This window comes from Lepisosteus platostomus, chromosome 2, assembly GCF_059453375.1.
Source record: "Lepisosteus platostomus isolate fLepPlt1 chromosome 2, fLepPlt1.hap1, whole genome shotgun sequence".
NCBI lineage: Eukaryota > Metazoa > Chordata > Actinopteri > Semionotiformes > Lepisosteidae > Lepisosteus > Lepisosteus platostomus.
In genome coordinates this window covers 3604625-3622599 of record NC_142612.1, presented here as the reverse complement: position 1 = coordinate 3622599, position 17975 = coordinate 3604625, and the positions used below count along the sequence as shown (strand labels likewise).

The window sequence follows — 17975 nt, the reverse complement described above, 5'->3', positions numbered from 1 at the left end:
TTCTCATTAAGCAAATAAATGCTCCCTCTGTGCGCCCAGGAGGAGACACTGTCCTAGCAGCTGCTGACAGGAAGTTCAGGTTAAACAGACTCCTTTAGCGCTCGGTGAGGTAATCAGGTCAGATTTCAAAACTAGCTATAGGTTGCACACACTACACAGATGACACTGCCCGGCGTGAGGTGCAGTTAGCAGGACCAGAACCGGGTGGGAGAACTTTCCTGCGAAACCAGCACGTTTATCCGGTAAGTGTTTGGTCTTTTCGGCTCAGGATCCTGCTGTTTGGAAACCACGGGTGCACAGCTCTTTACAGGTACCCAGGAAACCACGTGTGAAGTGTTTACAAAAGGTATTCTGCTGCTTCTTTGGTTATCGGACAACAGCTTAATTAACAATTAGACGCGCAAGCTATTGGGCAACAGAAACAAAAGCATGAATCTCGAATGGCTTGGCTGTGAACTTCTTTACGTAGTAAGTGAAGATTCTTAGGAAAAAGCCTTCGTGTGCAGATCTGATTGGGAATATACATTAAAATATCCATCTAGGTAACAGTCTTTATTTTATAAAGTGTCACCCACGAGATCACCCCAAAGCACATTGCATAGAACTGGAGATAATAAAAAAGGAGAATAAAGAACTTGAGAGGATTAAGCCTGTAAACAAAATGGAGTTTGAGCAGGATTCCGCAGTACTGTTTTGAAATGTGTTAAGGAGCCCAGATTCATAGCCTCATCACTCCTCAAAGCCTCGGAGGACTTCAGCAAGATTTTAAAGTCCGCTCTGCTGAGATTCAAGAACAGGAGCAAACATGAGCTTCAGACTGGGATGCTGGGGTACAGATTCTAGCTGCTGAGTCCTGAACACCCCGCAGTTTTTTTGGAGGCAGTGACAGAGGTGTGAGTGAGTCTTCCCTGCTGGATGGTTGCTGGACAAATGCCTTGAGGTCCAGAGCCCTTGTACTGTCTGGTATTGGAGTGCGTGCTTGATGTTGTTGTTCCAGTGTATAATAGTAAAGGAAACAGCTGAAAGTACGTCCAGATGACTGGTCCGGTCTGGATTGATGGCTCTGGTTTGAGTGAGTTCAGTTGTGGCCCCACTCACAAACCCCAGTACTCAGCCTGCAGTGCACCTTCTGGTTGAGAGGCAGCGAGCACAGACTCTTGTCTCCTTACGGTTTCCATTACTTATTAGTGTTGACAAGGAAAGGTCACTCTTTGATGTTTGTTTCTTCAACAAACTGCTCATCACGATTTTCTGACGGGTGACTTGCTTGGTGACCTCAGGACAGCTGACCAGAACTGCATCTTTTATATTATTGTTTATGCTAGAATTTCACTCAGCAAACTATCAGCGTGATCAAAGTTTAATTCCTCTCTGTTTAATACATTGATCCAGGGAGGTGGCACAGTGGTGCAGGGGTTAACATTCCTGCCTCGCAGGGCTGGGGCCCTGAGTTCAGTTCTGGGGTGCTGTAAGCGTGGAGTCTGTATGTTCTCCTGGGGTTCACGTGGGTTTCTCCAGATACTCCCAAGTTTTCTCCTGCAGTCCAAAGATGTGTTTAAATGGTAGCCGGACATACCGTGAGAACGGGGTCTGTGACCGTTACCTGCCATGTCCCGTGTTCATCCTTAGAGTATTAAGAACATCTTTAATAGTGTAGGTATGGGCTTTGATTCTGTTCAGATGTGTCTTCAGAGCTACAGTATGGCATACCGTCGAACAATACAGAGAAACGAATTTCAGTAAAAGCTTTCATTTATTAATTTTTTTTTACAAAGCTATCCAGTGCAACATTAAAAAAGTATAGTAAAGTATAGTAAAACCATACTTGCCAGATCACTTTCATTCTCTTTAAATTAAAAGGTTAATTATGCAACGTACTATATATAGGCTTTTTATTTTTTGTTTCACTCTCTGTTGTTTGTTGCGTTTTTGATTTCTGAAGCCTGTGTAGACATGTTTGAGTGCATTTCTAAGCTTGCTAAAGCATGATGTACCTGTAGCCTAAGAGTTGCAATTGGAGCCACTGTTTATGCAAGTGAGTATTGTTTTGCAATTTTACTTTTTAGACCCTTTTTGTGATTTTAACTGTTATCCAAAGTCATCGTCCGAACATTTGTCACTTTTGTATTCTGTAACAAAGGAAATGGGAAAGAAGAGAAAGCGGCAGTGTGTGCACTCTGCAGTCTGTACTGGGATTACGGGTTTAGTGAGGTTGTGGTGTACTGGGGTGTTGCAGAAGTTGTTCCTGCAGTTATAATTTAAATAACTACACCCTCGCTTTCTTCTGTAGACCTCAATGTGTATTTAAAGGCTGCTTTACACATGGAGGCACAACAAAAGACATTTAAAAATAATTGTATAAATATTATACATAATATATGAGCTTATATGTAGCTTAATTAAGGGGGTCATATTATCCATCATCCTCTATTCTACCAGTCTCCCAGTCTGCATTGTACAGTACATGCAATGAGGCTTTAGTATATCTAAATAACGTGGGAGCAACCAATTATTAATTTTAGTTTGTACATTTTAGTACCTCAGTGTGATTTCACATCGTTACTATATCCCCCCCCCCAGAAAAAAAACTTATATTTTTACCCAAAAGAATTTTGTCGAGAAAATTTATCATGGAAATACTGGGAGGAGGAACTGCCCCACTGGCCTTTCAGATCAGGGTGTGTGGAGAACTGTGACCAGTGTGGTCAGGCTGCCTCAGCTCAGGGGTCTATCTTCTGCCTTTCTAGTTGGTGCGTAAATAATGGGCTCCTGGCAGACTGTTGACGCGTGACGTGGAGACAGACCGCCTGTAAAAGAATGCGATGGACCCTCAGCCGCAGCCCATGGTATGTCGTATTTAACATGGTCCACATCTTCCGTTCAGCAGTACATCCCTCTCATGTTACCCTTGCGAGGTAACATAGCTAGGCACCGTTCCAGACAGTGATGCTGACCCCGAAGAGCCAGCACAGTTCCGCACGCAGGAAGGTTAGTGTTGTGTAGCTGTAAACATGTTTTCACAACACGGTGGATTGCAAAAATGATTTTTTGCAATGCACCTCTTAAGATTTTCCGACAGGTGTTGCACACTTTCTTGTTTAACCGTTCTTCGTAAAATGACCCATGTACTGTACCTGCGCTTGGGGAGACAAAGACAACGTCCGCACTTTTCAAGATTTTAGTGCACTTTGACTTTTGTATTCTATGATCTGTGCTCTTGCTTAATCATTGTTTATTTCTACAGCTTTGCTAGTCAAACAGAAGTACAGATTGAGTGTGGGCATAAGCACGTGAAAGGCTACGCATCACAAGACGGCATTTGGTCTTGTCCAGCTGCTTCTTGGAAGACATAAAAGCAGCATGTCCCACGCTCCCACAACCCCTTCGTGTAAAAGTGCCACCTGTCCCCATCCTCCTGTCTGGAGTAGTAGGGGAAACTACTACACCCCTGTAGTTTCCACTCAAGCCCTCTGGTTGGTGTTGCATTCTTGGTTCTACAGACGTCCAGTAGGTTGACTTTGTCAAGGCCTTTGAGGACTGAAGATTTGAAACGCCTGGGTCCACTCGTAGTCTCAGCTCTTTTGGCCTGTTGGAGTAGCATGTTCCTCTAAGCACAGAAATGGATCCGGTCACTCTTTTCTGGACCGATACCACAGTAACTATCTTTTCCTACCATGACCAGAACCGTACACAATATTCTCGAGGCCTAGCGTGTTGAACAGTTTGCAAGGAATCTGGAAACATAGCAGAGCAGTTGCTCAGCAGGGAGCTTTGCAGCAGCGTGGATATGAAATTCAGTACTGAGTAGGACCCCCTGCCCCATTTTAATTTCTCCAGCTTTCAGAAGGTCATTCTGTAGATGAGTGCTGGAAAAGTCTGGGCTGTGTGTAAAACAAAGCAGAGAGCAGGAGGTCAAAGGAGGAAAAGATCTGCCGCACGTAAGATGTCAGATAACAAGGAAATGAATGCGATGATGAGCTGGATATAGATCTTGCATAGATCTTGTTAATTGATCATGCATTCCTTCCAAAAAAGATTTGTGGTTTACCATGTTTTCTCTCTATTTGAAAGTAAAATATGAAGCCGGTTTGAGGCTGACTCCATCAGTGAGGGACCTCTCTACACTACTTAGTTTCCAAAATATAAGTGCTTTCAGATATGAGAACTGAAACCTTTTGGCTGTGAAAATGTAGAAATTATTACTGGGATTTTCTTTTGATAAATAGGACTCAATGTTCACTACAAATGCAATTAAAATGACTTATAAATAGTAATTACTAAAACTGAAGAAAAGTAGTCTGCAGAATGGGTAGCTTCCCATGTGTTGCAAGTGTACTGAGCCACATAAGTTCAGTTCCCAGATGCACTTAGAATAAATATCTTGCACTCCCTTATTTACATATGTGCAACAGGGACTTTAGTCATTCAAATAGGCTTGGTTCAACAGTTTACATGTAACTAGTAGAGTCACATAACTGTGGCCAAAGTGACATGCTGCTTCTCATAAGAGTGGCTCAAGTAGGGGTTCTGTCTTGCAACTCTTTTGAGCAGCCTCCTGTGCCACTTAGACTTGAGGCTCTGTGGACATCTGCTGTGGCTTGTAGCTCATTGAGCTACGATGTAAAAAGCTGACAAGCCCATTTTGTTTTAACCCTAACTGATGTAAATGATTTAAACTGCTCTAGATTAAAAAATACTTGCAGTTATTGTTAGATTATGAATTTAGCTTAGGACATACTATTTTTGCTAGAAACTATTAATTTATTTGGCTAATAGTTTAACCCAAAACAACTTACTTTTGTAACCAACTGGGCTTTTTATGTCAGTAATCCAAGGAAGGTCTATTGTTCAGAGGTGCAACAGCAGTTCCCTATATGGGATTTTAACCCACAGTCTCCCAGTTGAGTCCAGAGCCCTAATTACTGCTTAGCACTGGTGCCTCGGTTGATAGTTCAGTATTAACATCACAGTATTTATAAAATATAGGATTTTTGCTCTGAAATTTCATCCCCCCCAAAAAAATTCAGCAACACACTGGGCCAGAGCCAGAGCCAGCCTCTTTTGTAACATAATTGTCAATCTTCATTCCTTTCTTGGGCAGCTTGACAGTGGCAGTGCCGTGTGTCCCCACCTGCCCCCGGACTGTGTGAAAGGACCCTCGGATGCTGTCCTTAGGAAGGTCTTTTCTCCATGCCAGAGGCCATTCACCTCCATGCTAGCAGGTACCTGAGCACAGTCAGCGCCACGCGCCTTTTCACACACTCTTCTTACTCACAAAGCGTTCAGAGAATTCTTATCTTCTCCATCTGGTTTTTCTCGGGTTTGAGTTCTCTAGGCTGTTTACTGGCTCTCCAGTCTGCTGAGGCTACGAGGGAAATGCACGAAACCTCCAAAAAAACGTGGTTTTACACCTACGGCAAACCAGAAAAGCATTCAAAAAGAAGCTTGACATTTATGAGGTTTTGTGGCTCTTTAAGCAGTGAGGTTTCTCTCCTGTGTGCCAACTGAAGCACCGTCAGTTGCTTGTACCAAGTCAGTAGTAGTACCAAGAACTCATGTTTAGGCGGTAACCTTAACCTTCCCAGTGTGCCTTTACGTGGGAAGTGGTTCAAAGGTCAGAGCTACTTTCCAGATAAAGCATGGGGCACAGTGACTAAAGGGTGTTTTTGAAACATCAGTCGTGCTTTCTTTCCTTCTTGCCTTTAAGTCTGAGTCACGCTGGCGACTCGTTACAGGAGAATTCACCAAGCCGGCTGTAATCGGATATTACGGGAGCTCCCGGAGACTCTCGGCCACCCCGGAAACCGTGAAGGAGATCCTCCTGTCGGTCCTCGAGAGCTCGGGAGGGGCAACGCACCAGCCCCGGCCGCAGAGCCCCCCGCCAGCGGGGGCTTCGAGCGACAGTGACGACGGCTACGGCGGAGACGAGACCCCGCCGCGACACGAGGGCGGCGGCACGGCCGAGCGGGGTCCCTCGCGTCTGGGCCCCGACGCCGGCCCCCACTACCTCCCGAGAAGCAGCCCCGTCATCTCCCGCAGGGGCCGGTGGCCGTCGGGCGGGCCGACACCCGGATCGTCCCCCGTAGACCGGTCGCCCTCTCCCAGCCCCAGTCCTGTGCTAGACGAGAGCAGGGCGGGTGCCAGCCCCCCGCCTCGGCAGGTCCCCCTCGGCCCTGCGCCGCACCCCGAGAAGCCCAGGAGCACCTCCCTGTCGGCCAACTTCAACTGGCGCTTCCCCACGGGGCTCAGCCTCCTGCCCTTCCGAGCTCCGGGGCTCGTGGACGGGGGCCCCAAGCCTCGGTCCAGCTCCGACACCCACATTTACCCCGGTAACTACGCTTCCGGCTCGACCGCCTCGCAATTCGCGTAGCAGTGCGTCAAACGGAGGCCGTCAGAATCGCTTTGTTCCCCGTCCGGTTCCATGTCAGTTTAGAGCCCCTGACGTCAGTAGTTTGCACAGAAGCACTTTAATAATAATAATAATAATAATAATAATAATAATAATAATAATAATAATAATAATAATAATTGCTTACACTTATATAGCGCTTTTCTGGACACTCCACTCAAAGCGCTTTACACCAATGTGCAGCCCCACCTGGTTGATGCGACGGCAGCCATAGTGCGCCAGAACGCTCACCACACATCAGCTCTCAGTGGGGAGGAGAGCAGAGTAATGAAGCCAATTCATAGAGGGGGATTATTAGGAGGCCATGATTGGTTAGGGCCAATGGGAAATTTTGGCCAGGACACCGGGGTTACACCCCTACTCTTTTCGAGAAACACTCTGGGATTTTTAATGACCACAGAGAGTCAGGACCTCGGTTTTACGTCTCATCCGAAGGACTTTAAGCTGCTTCGTTCTCTTCCGGTGCCCCACAAAAGCAACCAAGTTTATTTCCCGTTGTTTTCTAAGAAATTCTGATCCAGATTGTTACAGCACACATGAGCCAATGACTGGGACTGTCACTGCTGACTCTTATTACATACAGTACTGCATCTATAAACATATATATATATTTGGACACCACATCAGGTTTCCCTGTTGCACTGGCACCTCAGCTCCGTGAAAGATTAACTGTTTGTTTTGTGTGGTGTTGTGTGGTGTTGTGTGGTGTTTTGTTGTGTGTTTCCTGCCGATGGCCCGGCCTTAGTTTGTCCTGTGGTCACTGTCTCTCAGACGTGACGTGGACCTGCAGTCTCTCAGCGAATGGCGCTGTGCACATTCCGCACGCGCTCGAGAGTTCGCTCGCTCATAAGGCACAGCGATGCTGGGGGGCCAGCTGACCCCAGTCACTACTGGCGTTCTGGGTCTGCACACTGAAAGGCTACTGAAAACTACCGCCGAGGACAAATAATACTTTGGAAAAGCAGGAAAGGGTATCATAACACACTGGAGATTGAATACGTAACCACTGGTTACTGCACTGGTTGTTCTTATCCCCTTGGAGTTCTCTTTTACTAGACAGATAACAGGCATCAAACCCCGCAGAGATTTAGTCACATCCCCTCTGGTTTCATGCTGTTGTTCAGATTACGGTCTGCAAACTTTCTCGCGCAGCTCGCTCGAAACCTGAAGAGGTTTCCAGCTAGACTGAAACAGGAATGAGACTTGCTACCATGAGAGTCTTTGTCCTGTTTTGGTGTTTGTGTTTCCTGACCTGTTTGTAATCTGAGCAAAGCAGTGTTTTTTTTGTTTAAAAAAAAGGACATAACCAGTATTTACACTGGTCAGTGTGTAGAAAGGGGGATCCGGCTGCTGCAGTTTAAGGTGTTCATCTCCCTCTCTTTTAGTGCTGTGCAAGGACACAGCTACCGTGAGCAGAGAGCCTTCCCACGTCGCACTCTCCCCCGATGACATTTCAAGAACAAGCTGCGACCTTGACAAGGTGAGACGTTTATTTTATACATTCACATGCAAAATGTTTAGGAATGTTTAAAATGTTACAGTTAATTAAATCATTATTAACCCAGTGACATACAGTATATCCAGCCTGTAACGAAGGAATTAAAACCCAGTAACTAGCATTAAAGACTGTTACAGTGCCTACAGGTAAATGAAAAGTGTGGGAAAGCTTTGCACAACCATGAGCTTTAGAAAGAGTGTCATTAAGGAGCTTCTGCGGTTATCACATCAGTGTTTACTAAAGAAGCAGAGCGTAAAAACTTTGAAATGTCTAGCTTGTTTGTTTTTTAGCAGCAAAGTGATACGATGATCAATGACTTCTCTGCGTCTTAAAAGAAGCAATGGTGTTCACTTCTACAGTACTGAGTAGCCTGGAAACTTGATCCCTCCCCAACCCTTCATTCCTGCTCTCACTATTAGTTTCCCTTTGCATCATCTGCCTTGGATTCTGAAGAAGTTCGTAGGGTTGGCTTTGTCAAAGCCTTTGAGCATGTTGAAGCAGGTTTCTTCATAGTCTTAGGGTTTGGTCCTTTTAGCAAGTCAGAGTAAAACGCTCTTTTCAGCCCGGGAATGTACCTGGGCAATCTTCTCTAAAGTAATTCCAGAGCAGCAGTGTATTTTTAATATTAGCTGATGAGCTGTTTTCTGTGCTGCGCTGCAGGAGAATGCCCATTTCATCATCGTGGACATGGTGCTTGAAGCGCTGGAGAGCACGAAGTGCGCACTGTGGAGTCAGAGGGCTGGCCAGGCTGGGAGGGGGCAGTTGGGCTGTCCTGTAGGCCTGCCGGAGGAGGAGACCGGCAGTGGCCCCCTCTCAAAGAGGCACTCCGAGTCAGTGGCCTCGTCCGACAGTGGCTATGAAGGTAGTTACTGCGGCCAGTCATACTAAAGGCTTATACAAGCAATACCCAACTTTATCTGTGGAGAAGACTGGGGAAGCAAAAGCTGTCTCTGGAATATAGAGCTGTATACCTCCTGATCCACAAAGCAGAGATGCTCCATGTGCTGTTCTGTTTGTCCCTCTCTTCACTTAAAGCTGCGCTTCCTGACAACTTTTTCTGAGCCTAGTCGTCTCTGATCACAGAGAAAGTATGCTTATGCTTTGCTTTTAATTCAGTTGACTGATGTGTTGAATTGTTTTATCAATCTTCAGGATTTTCTGCACACCAGTCTCTTCATATTCAGAAGGAGCCTGGCAATGAGATCGCAGTTACAAGTAAGTTTCTCTAGATATTGGTCAGGACTAATCAGTCTGCAAGGCTTTGAGAAGAGTTGTTCATTTTAGGAAGACAGTCCAGTGCCATTCCCCTGACAGCCAAACAGCTGCTGCAGTTTCTGCTTAGCCTCTAGCTTGGACTGTGAATCAAGATATGACTCAGTCCAAGCATGGAAGAACAGAAACCTGTTTTACAAGTACAGCCTCCATGTGAAACTAAAGAAGATGAGTCAATGTCTGCCTTCAAAGTTGTGTTTTTTTGTGAACTATCAGACGAGTCACACAATTCTCGTATTTGCCTCTGGAACTGTGTCTCACTGTGGGAGAAAAACATCTCTACAAACATCTCTCACTCTTGTGTTTTTCTTGCTTTTAGGGTAAACTTCCACATACATTATCTTAGGATGGATCTCCAGGACATTTTGATTTCCCAGTAATAATACCTGATTTGGCACTTTAGGTTAATACAGAAATTGGAGAACAGGGTGGAGGGTCTTCTCAGCAGACGTTAACATGCAGCTCAGTTATATCTACTGACCCTTCTCTCTTTCTGTTTTAGGTCGTACGTTAGAGAAACAAAATCCTGACGCAGACACTGGCACAACCTCTTCACTTCAGAGGTACAGTTATTACATTAATGTTGAAACTGTTTCGATTTGGAATCTCACACCACCAACCAAGCTTCAAATGACCAAGATGCAAAGGTGTTCATTACTGTAGACTGACTTTTCATACCAAATTTCTGCTTCCAAAAATTGTATTATTGTATTCTTCCATATTGGGTAAACTGGTGTTCTTTCCCAGATGTAATCTCACCTTGTACCCTGTCCAATACTAATTTCTTATATAGCGCTTTTCTGGACACTCCACTCAAAGCGCTTTACAGGTAATGGGGACTCCCCTCCACCACCACCAATGTGCAGCCCCACCTGGATGATGCGACAGCAGCCATAGTGCACCAGTACGCTCCCCACACACCAGCTCTCAATGGGGAGGAGAGAGAGTGATGAAGACAGTTCAGAGATGGGGGTTATTAGGAGGCCATGATTGGTAAAGGGGGAAATGTGGCCAAGATACCGGGGTAACACCCCTATTCTTTTTTTTTAATGACCACAGACGTTAGGACCTCGGTTTTACTTCTCATCCGAAGGACGGCACCTTTTTACAAGTATAGTGTCCCCGTCTCTAAACAGGGGTATTCGAATGCACATGAACACACAGTGAGCGCCTCCTACTGGCTGCACTAACACCTCTTCCAGCAGCAACCTTAGCTTTCCCAGGAGTCTCCCATCCAGCTACTGGACAGGCTCACACCTGCTGAGCTTCTGTTTTGAGGTGCAGGTCGATGTGGCTGCTGCCTTCATATAGGCTGGGATATTGCTGTGACACTCCAGTAGTGAAGCAGCTTTCTGATTGTTGTGGGATTTTCTTCAAGAGAAGAGCAGGAGACAGCCCTGTGTAGACTCAGCCTTTATAGAGCTCAGTAAACACAGTACCACAGCCCCACTGCTGGGTCTGCCCCACAGAACAGACAAACTGCCCAAGTTTTCTAACCCTTTTCCTAAAGACCTCCCTCATGTGATCTGTGACAGGTTAGTACCTTTCAGGCTCAGGCTTTGGGTCCAGTCTGAAATTCAGTCTGTAACCTTGTTAAGCTCAAGTCAGAGCGACATGGCTAATTTAACATACAGTATGCCAATAATTATTGCACACATTCCACGACACAATTTAAAAATAACCCTGTATATACATACACATAGTGTACATACATACACATAATGGCAATACACACACACTATGGGCTTTAATGTCTTCATTAGTGTACTAAATTGCTACTTATTCTAGCCTCTACAACAGTGTTTTGTAACCTTGTAGATAAAAATTAAATATTCAAAGTAAGTGTCTAAATTTTCAGATTGTTGGAAAGAAATATGTACTGTACCTTCTATTAAAACAGATGAGTCATCTATTTAGGACAGAGGCAACAAATAGAAATATGCTGGGTCCCCCTGCTTTTTTTGTGGAGCTGCTCTAAGGATCATCAGAATAGTCACAAACAAAAGAGTCTGTCCACTTCGCCTACCCCTTCTGATTGATGGTTGGTGGTTAATTGGTCTGAGGATGTCATCCATACTTTTATTGAAAGAAAACATGGTATCGACTTCAAAACTGGGTAGCTTGTTCCACACTCCCACCACGCTTTTGGTAGAGAAGTGCCTCCCCTTCGGTATTTTAAATGCACCTCAGTGTAGATTCCACTTGGGTCTTCACGTTGCTTTGTGTTATAAATCGACATGTAAAGATCGTTTATGAAAACTACAGTTGCTAAGCGTCAGAACCCTCTTCGTCTAAGACCTAACTTCAGATTTGTAAGACATTTTGTCCCTGATCTTATCACTCTGTGTGTTTGGTCGCAGTTCCTCCTTTGTCCCAGTGAGCCCCTGTTCTGCGGAAAACCTAGCTACACAGCTGCTGAGAATATTCCGGAAGCAGTGGATACATTCAGAGAGTCAACGGCACGGCTTGGGCAATTTGTCTTCTGTGCTGCAGGAAGTGAGTATTTGCTGTGGTTTGATCGCCCACATTTAACGGACTGTGTAGTCTAACGCTGACACACGGGCCGTGTGTGTCAACAGGTCATTTTGATCTTGCAGTATGGCAGCTGCACTGGGAAGATAAAAAAAGAAGAAGAAAATGAGGACAGTCCAGATTGTGTCAGTTTTGATAATTCTGTGCCCAGACACAGATTTAGGCCTGGGTTAACACAAACGGGTTAACCTCACACAAACATTGTACATCTAGTACCCAATGGCAGCATGTTATGTGCCAGAGGCGTCTTTTGTCCATCACGTAGAAATCTTCCATCAAGTTCTATGTTAAATATGCAATTTGCAGGTGATTCGATATTTTTATTTTACGAGGGTCATTAAATGTCGCCCTTTCTTTTTTGTTTTTTTGAATGAGTAAAATGGATTTATGTCGGTAGAGTGAGTCAACTGAGATCTGTTCAGGAGTACTCTAGGTAGTAGAGGGTTATATTTAAGTTTGGGATTGTGGTGATGTTAATATGATGTAACTCTTGAATTTAGTTTGTGGTTAAAAATGGGTTTACAGTTGAGGGTTTTGTTAAGACAGGTTCATGGCTGGGCTGAGGGCAGGGTTACAAACTGCTTGGGTTAAGGTTGGGTTTGATTTTACACTTGGAGAGTGAGGATAAGCCGAGCACCAGGGAGTGAATCAAGGTAAGTTTTAGGATAACTTCACCCTTTTCCACAGTTCCCAGTTGATGTCATGGACGTGGAGCACAGTCTCACTCTGGCGGAGGAAATTAAACAGAAGGCCAGGATGCGTGGCACCTTGATCTGGGCACCACCCCGCTTTCAGATCATCTTCAACATCCACCCACCACAGAAGTGAGTTCCTGGGGTTGTTTGTCAACAGGAAATACTATGACTTCTAACCATGTGGGGTCTGCCTGCTATACCACAGTCTCCAGGTGTACGCTGGTGTGCAAATGTCATAGAAATATTATTACTCCATTCCTTCACTCAGCGTTTTTTCCTTTTTTAATGAGACACATAATGGTTACCTTGTACTAATATTTTAGCCTTTTTATTTCAGGCTGTTTTTTTTCTGATAGGTCTGTTGTTTGGTGTACAGAAAATAGACTTTTAGCTTGATGGATGTGTGAAGGAACACTTGACCATGTGTCACTTAGATTGGACTGGACGCCTCCTGAGATTAACTACTATTGTACAAAGCGTCATGTCGACCCTCATGTATACTTTATCAGGAGCTGTTGTGATCAAGTTTTGGAAAATTCTGATCAGTATGCATTACATACTGCTGAATGCCGAATGCTAAACTTGGTGTTTTCTTATACAAGATAAACTGTTTTAGTAATAGCATTGTTATAATCATAGAAAAAATAGTGGAAGCTTTAAGTAATTCTTTGGTGCTCAGGTGCTCATAACATACATATATCTTAACTCTTTACTGTGTTTAAGATATTTAAGACATTTGCACAGCACTGCATATAGGCCTGTTTGACAATTAAAAAATGTTTTAATATTATAATTAATACTGAACACTGCATTAATACATTAATAATTAAGATGTTACGAAAGAGGATCACTGAGTACATGGATTTCTTATATTAAGATAATTTCTATAGAATGTCTTACATATTTGTAGAATTAAAAAAAAAAACATTTGGGCAGGGGGAACTTCAAGCAAGAGAGAGCGTGTGTCAGAATGGTTTGTTAAGACCGAATTTGTTCTTCAGTGCACATTCAGCTTTTTAAAAACTTTGTCTACCAGCTGCTGCTAGGGTGGAAAATGAGGTCTTACTACCAGTCATGTCTTTCCCACCAGGAGGAGCACTGTTGTAGCTTCACAGCACTACCTCTGTGCTGGCTGTGGCACCCAAGTGGAACCAAGTGAGTACCACCCCAGGTGGGACTGCAGAGCCCCAGTGGTTACTGATTGATACATGCAGTGCTGATTGTGAAAAATGAAGGACATTTAAAAACAGCTTACAGTTTTAAGACTTCTTTTTTGTTTTAACTTAAAGGTCGTTTTACATATTTTCCATCAGTGGTTTCGAAATGACCAGTTCTCAGACATCCTGTTGGTGTGCTGTAAGATTTATGTGGGGTTTTGCGAAGAACAGATATCTTGAACAGAGATCGACAGATAAAGTGACTACTTTATAAAATGCAGCAGACCTTCTGTTTACAGGTGTTTTCAGGATTTGAATATCAATATGCCATACAAGAATACAAAACCATGCATTAAAAAACTTCCAGTTATGTAACAAATGACTAGTTTTTGATTAAACAAGGGTATTGTAACAAGAAACTGTAATTCCTATCATTATATTAGTGGTTCACAAATGTTGTCATGGCAGCACACATCTGGTTGTTTGTCAAGCGTTTTTATTGCTTTTTACACCAGCAAAAATACAGGATGCATAATACAGTACATAATTCACCACAGATGGAGTGACGTGTTCAAAAGTCGAAGATTTGATGTCCTAAACAGAAGAGCTTTTCACCAGGCTTCAATGTCATCACCTGACTTTTTGGAGAAAAATTATCCGGGAGGCTGGTGTCGCTAAACATATTGTGGCAGTGTCTATATGCATCGCTTCAGTTGTTCTAATCAAGCTGTTTGCAAATGACTTTCTCTCCAAATAGAGTACATTAAGAAGCTGCGATACTGTGAATACCTGGGGAAGTATTTCTGTGACTGCTGCCATAATGACTCGGAGTCTGTCATCCCTGGGCACATCCTAATGAAGTGGGACTTCAGCAAATACCTTGTGTGCAACTTTTCCAAGCATCTGCTATACAGCATATGGCACAACCCCCTTTTCAATGTGTCTTGCATTAACAAAACACTGTATGCCAAAGCAAAGGAGCTGGACAGGTTCAGGGTAAGTGTTTTTAAGGAAATGAGTCAATTCGTTCCTTTGAGTGATGGAAACATGGTGCACATAAGATCACTTTAAACAGCATCTGAAAGACGTTCCCCAGTTTGAATTCCAGTAACGCAGGGGTTCCACAGTTTGGAGAGGAAGAACAGACTGGGCGCTCAGGTAATGTAGCAGCATTGTAGGCTCCTGCTCCACACTCCAGCTTATTGCTGCCTTCTGCTTCCCTCAGGAACTTCAGGAACAACTGTTGGCCATGAAGAAGCTGCTGGTGACTTGCAGATTATCAGAGTGGTAAGTTAATGCACACAGTTCACTCATGTTACTCTGTTACCAGCCTGCACAGAAAGTAGAAACGCCATCGTAAATGCCAGTTTTTGAAAGTGTACCCTGTTAATAGTGTAATAAAGGCTCAGATGTTGAAGGGGCTAGGCCTATTACCCCCTGGATGGAAAGACTGGCCTATTACATTTATCTGCCATTTTTGTGTTGTTGTTGTTGTTGTTGTTGTTGTTGTTGTTTTTTAAGATTTAATTTACATTCTTCACAAAAAGGGCAAAGACGTGAGAAGCCCCGAGGCCGGAGGCTCGGCAGCACGAGACTCACGCCGCCCCCTGTGTCAGTGTCTTGCAGGAGTTCAGCCAGCTGCCCGAGCACCTGACTCGGGAGCTGCACCTTTTCTCCCTGGATGACCTGGTGAGGGTGAAGCGTGGTCTGCTGCCAGCCCAGGCCAGGGCCCTGCTGCGCGTGGCCTCCGCGCATGTGGACACCTGCGAGGTAAACGGGCCGGCTCAGCTCCCTGGAGAGCAATAACGGGAGGGGAGTTCTCCTGCTGCGACGGAAACCTCCTTCCAGTTTTAGATGGTCTTTTAGAAGATAGATAGATAATACTTTATTAATCCCGTAGGGAAATTGATGAGAAAGCACCTTCAGTGAAAGCTTTTCTGTACAATAGCCACCGCAAGGCAGGTTTTGGAAACTTGAAAACCTTTTCAAAATTAGACAAATGAACACATTAAAATTAAACACATTTTAAAAAGTTTAATAAGTTGTCAGGTATCAAAGTTGACTGATAATGTCAGGGCATTATTAAGGGAAAACGGAATTTTTCACCTGCATGTCAAATATTTTTGCATACAATCCTTAGCCACACATTCGGTCATTTCCTACTAGTAATGCTGAGGTTACAGACTTTTGCAGCTGCGTGTAAAATCTGCATGTGATTCTTTTTTAAAGGGTGATATGATGTTGTAATGCTGAGCTCACTTGTTTTTCAGTTGTGCTTAGCCAAGGGATTTATTTGTGAATTTTGTAAGGGAAAGGACGTGCTTTTTCCCTTCCAGAAAGAGACCTGTAAACGCTGTGAAGGTAAGTGTTGAGAAATATACTGCAGACGAATGATGGCACTGCAATGAGATTTATATTGTGTTCATTTTTACAAATTATTAGCAAGAGACGAGTTGCACTTTAGTTTTTTTTTAACTTTTTGTCTGTGTATGATGTTACAGGAAAAAAAAATACAATTATTAACAGCCCATGCCTGAACAGGGCTGCACACAAACATGATATGTTTTGCTTTCTTTCTGTCCTTCAGCATGTAATTAATTTCTGCTGGTTCCAAAGGTTGCAGGACGCTGATGCTCCTGCCTGCTCTAACCCACACAGATAGTTATTCAAACAAAATCCACAATGAGCTGAGATTGCTGCTGTTGTGATTCTTGAGAAAATAGATAAGGTTCTTGGAAAAATAAGGCACGAACAGCCAAACAAACATGATAGGCTTCATAGGCTCCACTTTAGGGCTGTGTCTGGTAAGACAGAGAGATATTTTTAATAATTTAGCCACCCATCCATTTTCCAACTGCTGTATGCAGCCAGCAGCCATATCACTCTGCAGCTCACAACTGACAACCCACTGGAGCTCAGCAGGTGTGAGCCTGGTCAGTACCTGGATGGGAGACCTCCTGGGAAAAACTAAGGCTGCTGCTGGAAGAGGTGTTAGTGGGGCCAGCAGGGGGCGCTCACCCTGCGGTCCATGTGGGTCCTAATGCCCCAGTATAGTGACGGGGACACTGTACTGTAAACAGGCGCCGTCCTTCGGATGAGCCGTAAAACCGAGGTCCTGACTCTCTGTGGTCATTAAAAATCCCAGGGCGCTTCTCGAAAAGAGTAGGGGTGTCAGCCCGGCATCCTGGCCAAATTTCCCCATCGGCCCTTACCAATCATGGCCTCCTAATAATCCCCCTCTATGAACTGGCTTCATTACTCTGTTCTCCTCCCCACTGAGAGCTGGTGTGTGGTGAGCGTTCAGGCGCACTATGGCTGCCGTCGCATCATCGTCACATGGTGATATCAATGAGGGGATCCCCATTACCTGTAAAGCGCTTTGAGTGGAGTGTCCAGAAAAGCGCTATATAAGTGTAAACAATTATTATTAATTATTAGTATGCCAATATAGGATCGCCCTACGACTTCAGTTTTCCAAAAATGCAGAACCTCTTGTAGTACTTACATGTTCAAGTTGGGAACTATGTGCAGGTTTAATAGGAATGGGGAGACAAAATAAAGATTTTCTTCTGCGATTATTTCAAATGAAGATGTTGATAAAATTTCTGTTTTGTCCTTTTTTCAGACTGCAAAGCCTGTTTTCACAAAGACTGTTTCAAAGAAGAAGAGTGTCCTAAATGCTTACGGATACAGGCACGGAAAAAGCTGAAAGATGCCTTCTCTCTAGATGTCCTATAAGGCGCACATCAAGCGGAGAAGATTTAAAGGGCATTTAAGAGGGAGCGTTTTTAACGTGATGGTTAGCGACCAAGAAGTATTTTTGAATTCTCTATCGCCTTTTAAAACCAGCTACATAAAAACCTGAAACTGACCGTGTGTACAGTAAATGTACCATTTTGAATAATCTACATGGAGAAATTCCTTATGCATTTAAAAATAACGTTTTTTGCATAATATTATGCTTATTTGAATGGCAGAGTCATTTTATATTTTATTTATTCTGAATACCGAGTATTCTGATAAACTGGGGAATGCGATGAGCATTTGAATCCTTCTGCAATAACGCTACGATGGTTTTTATGGTAATTATTAGTACAATCGTGTTTTAAGAACAATTGAATTCTGTTTTGTAATGTTTATTTTAATAATAAACTTGTGAAAAAATAATATATCACGTGTATTGGAGGTCTGTGCAATGTAATATGAGGCAATGACGGACAAGTGCAAACCGAAAGTTTAAAAGTTAAAAGTATAATGAATTAATGACATGCCGCGGTGAAACTGAGCTGAGGATACAATATCATGGGAGCAAGATCTGGAACCTAAAGTGACTCTCGCCTAACGCGCTCTCAACTTGCTTTATAAATGCTTTATTCTCTGAAACCGTCAAGCGCGCTTACGAGAGCTAGTTA

At 43.8% G+C, this 17975-nt stretch overlaps 1 protein-coding gene across 1 annotated transcript; it reads left to right on the top strand.

Annotated features, from left to right (window-relative positions):
• Positions 1 to 5: 5 nt before the first annotated feature.
• rubcnl (rubicon like autophagy enhancer) lies at positions 6 to 17732 on the top strand. Its single transcript, XM_088646292.1, has 16 exons — positions 6 to 242; positions 2748 to 2846; positions 5102 to 5222; positions 5736 to 6329; positions 7795 to 7889; positions 8568 to 8769; positions 9060 to 9122; positions 9682 to 9742; positions 11540 to 11675; positions 12399 to 12535; positions 13497 to 13561; positions 14321 to 14559; positions 14789 to 14850; positions 15180 to 15333; positions 15834 to 15924; positions 17189 to 17732. Exons 2-16 carry the CDS (start codon positions 2823 to 2825, stop codon positions 17299 to 17301), a joined length of 2157 nt encoding a protein of 718 aa, XP_088502418.1. The 5' UTR covers positions 6 to 242; positions 2748 to 2822; the 3' UTR covers positions 17302 to 17732.
• Positions 17733 to 17975: the final 243 nt, after the last annotated feature.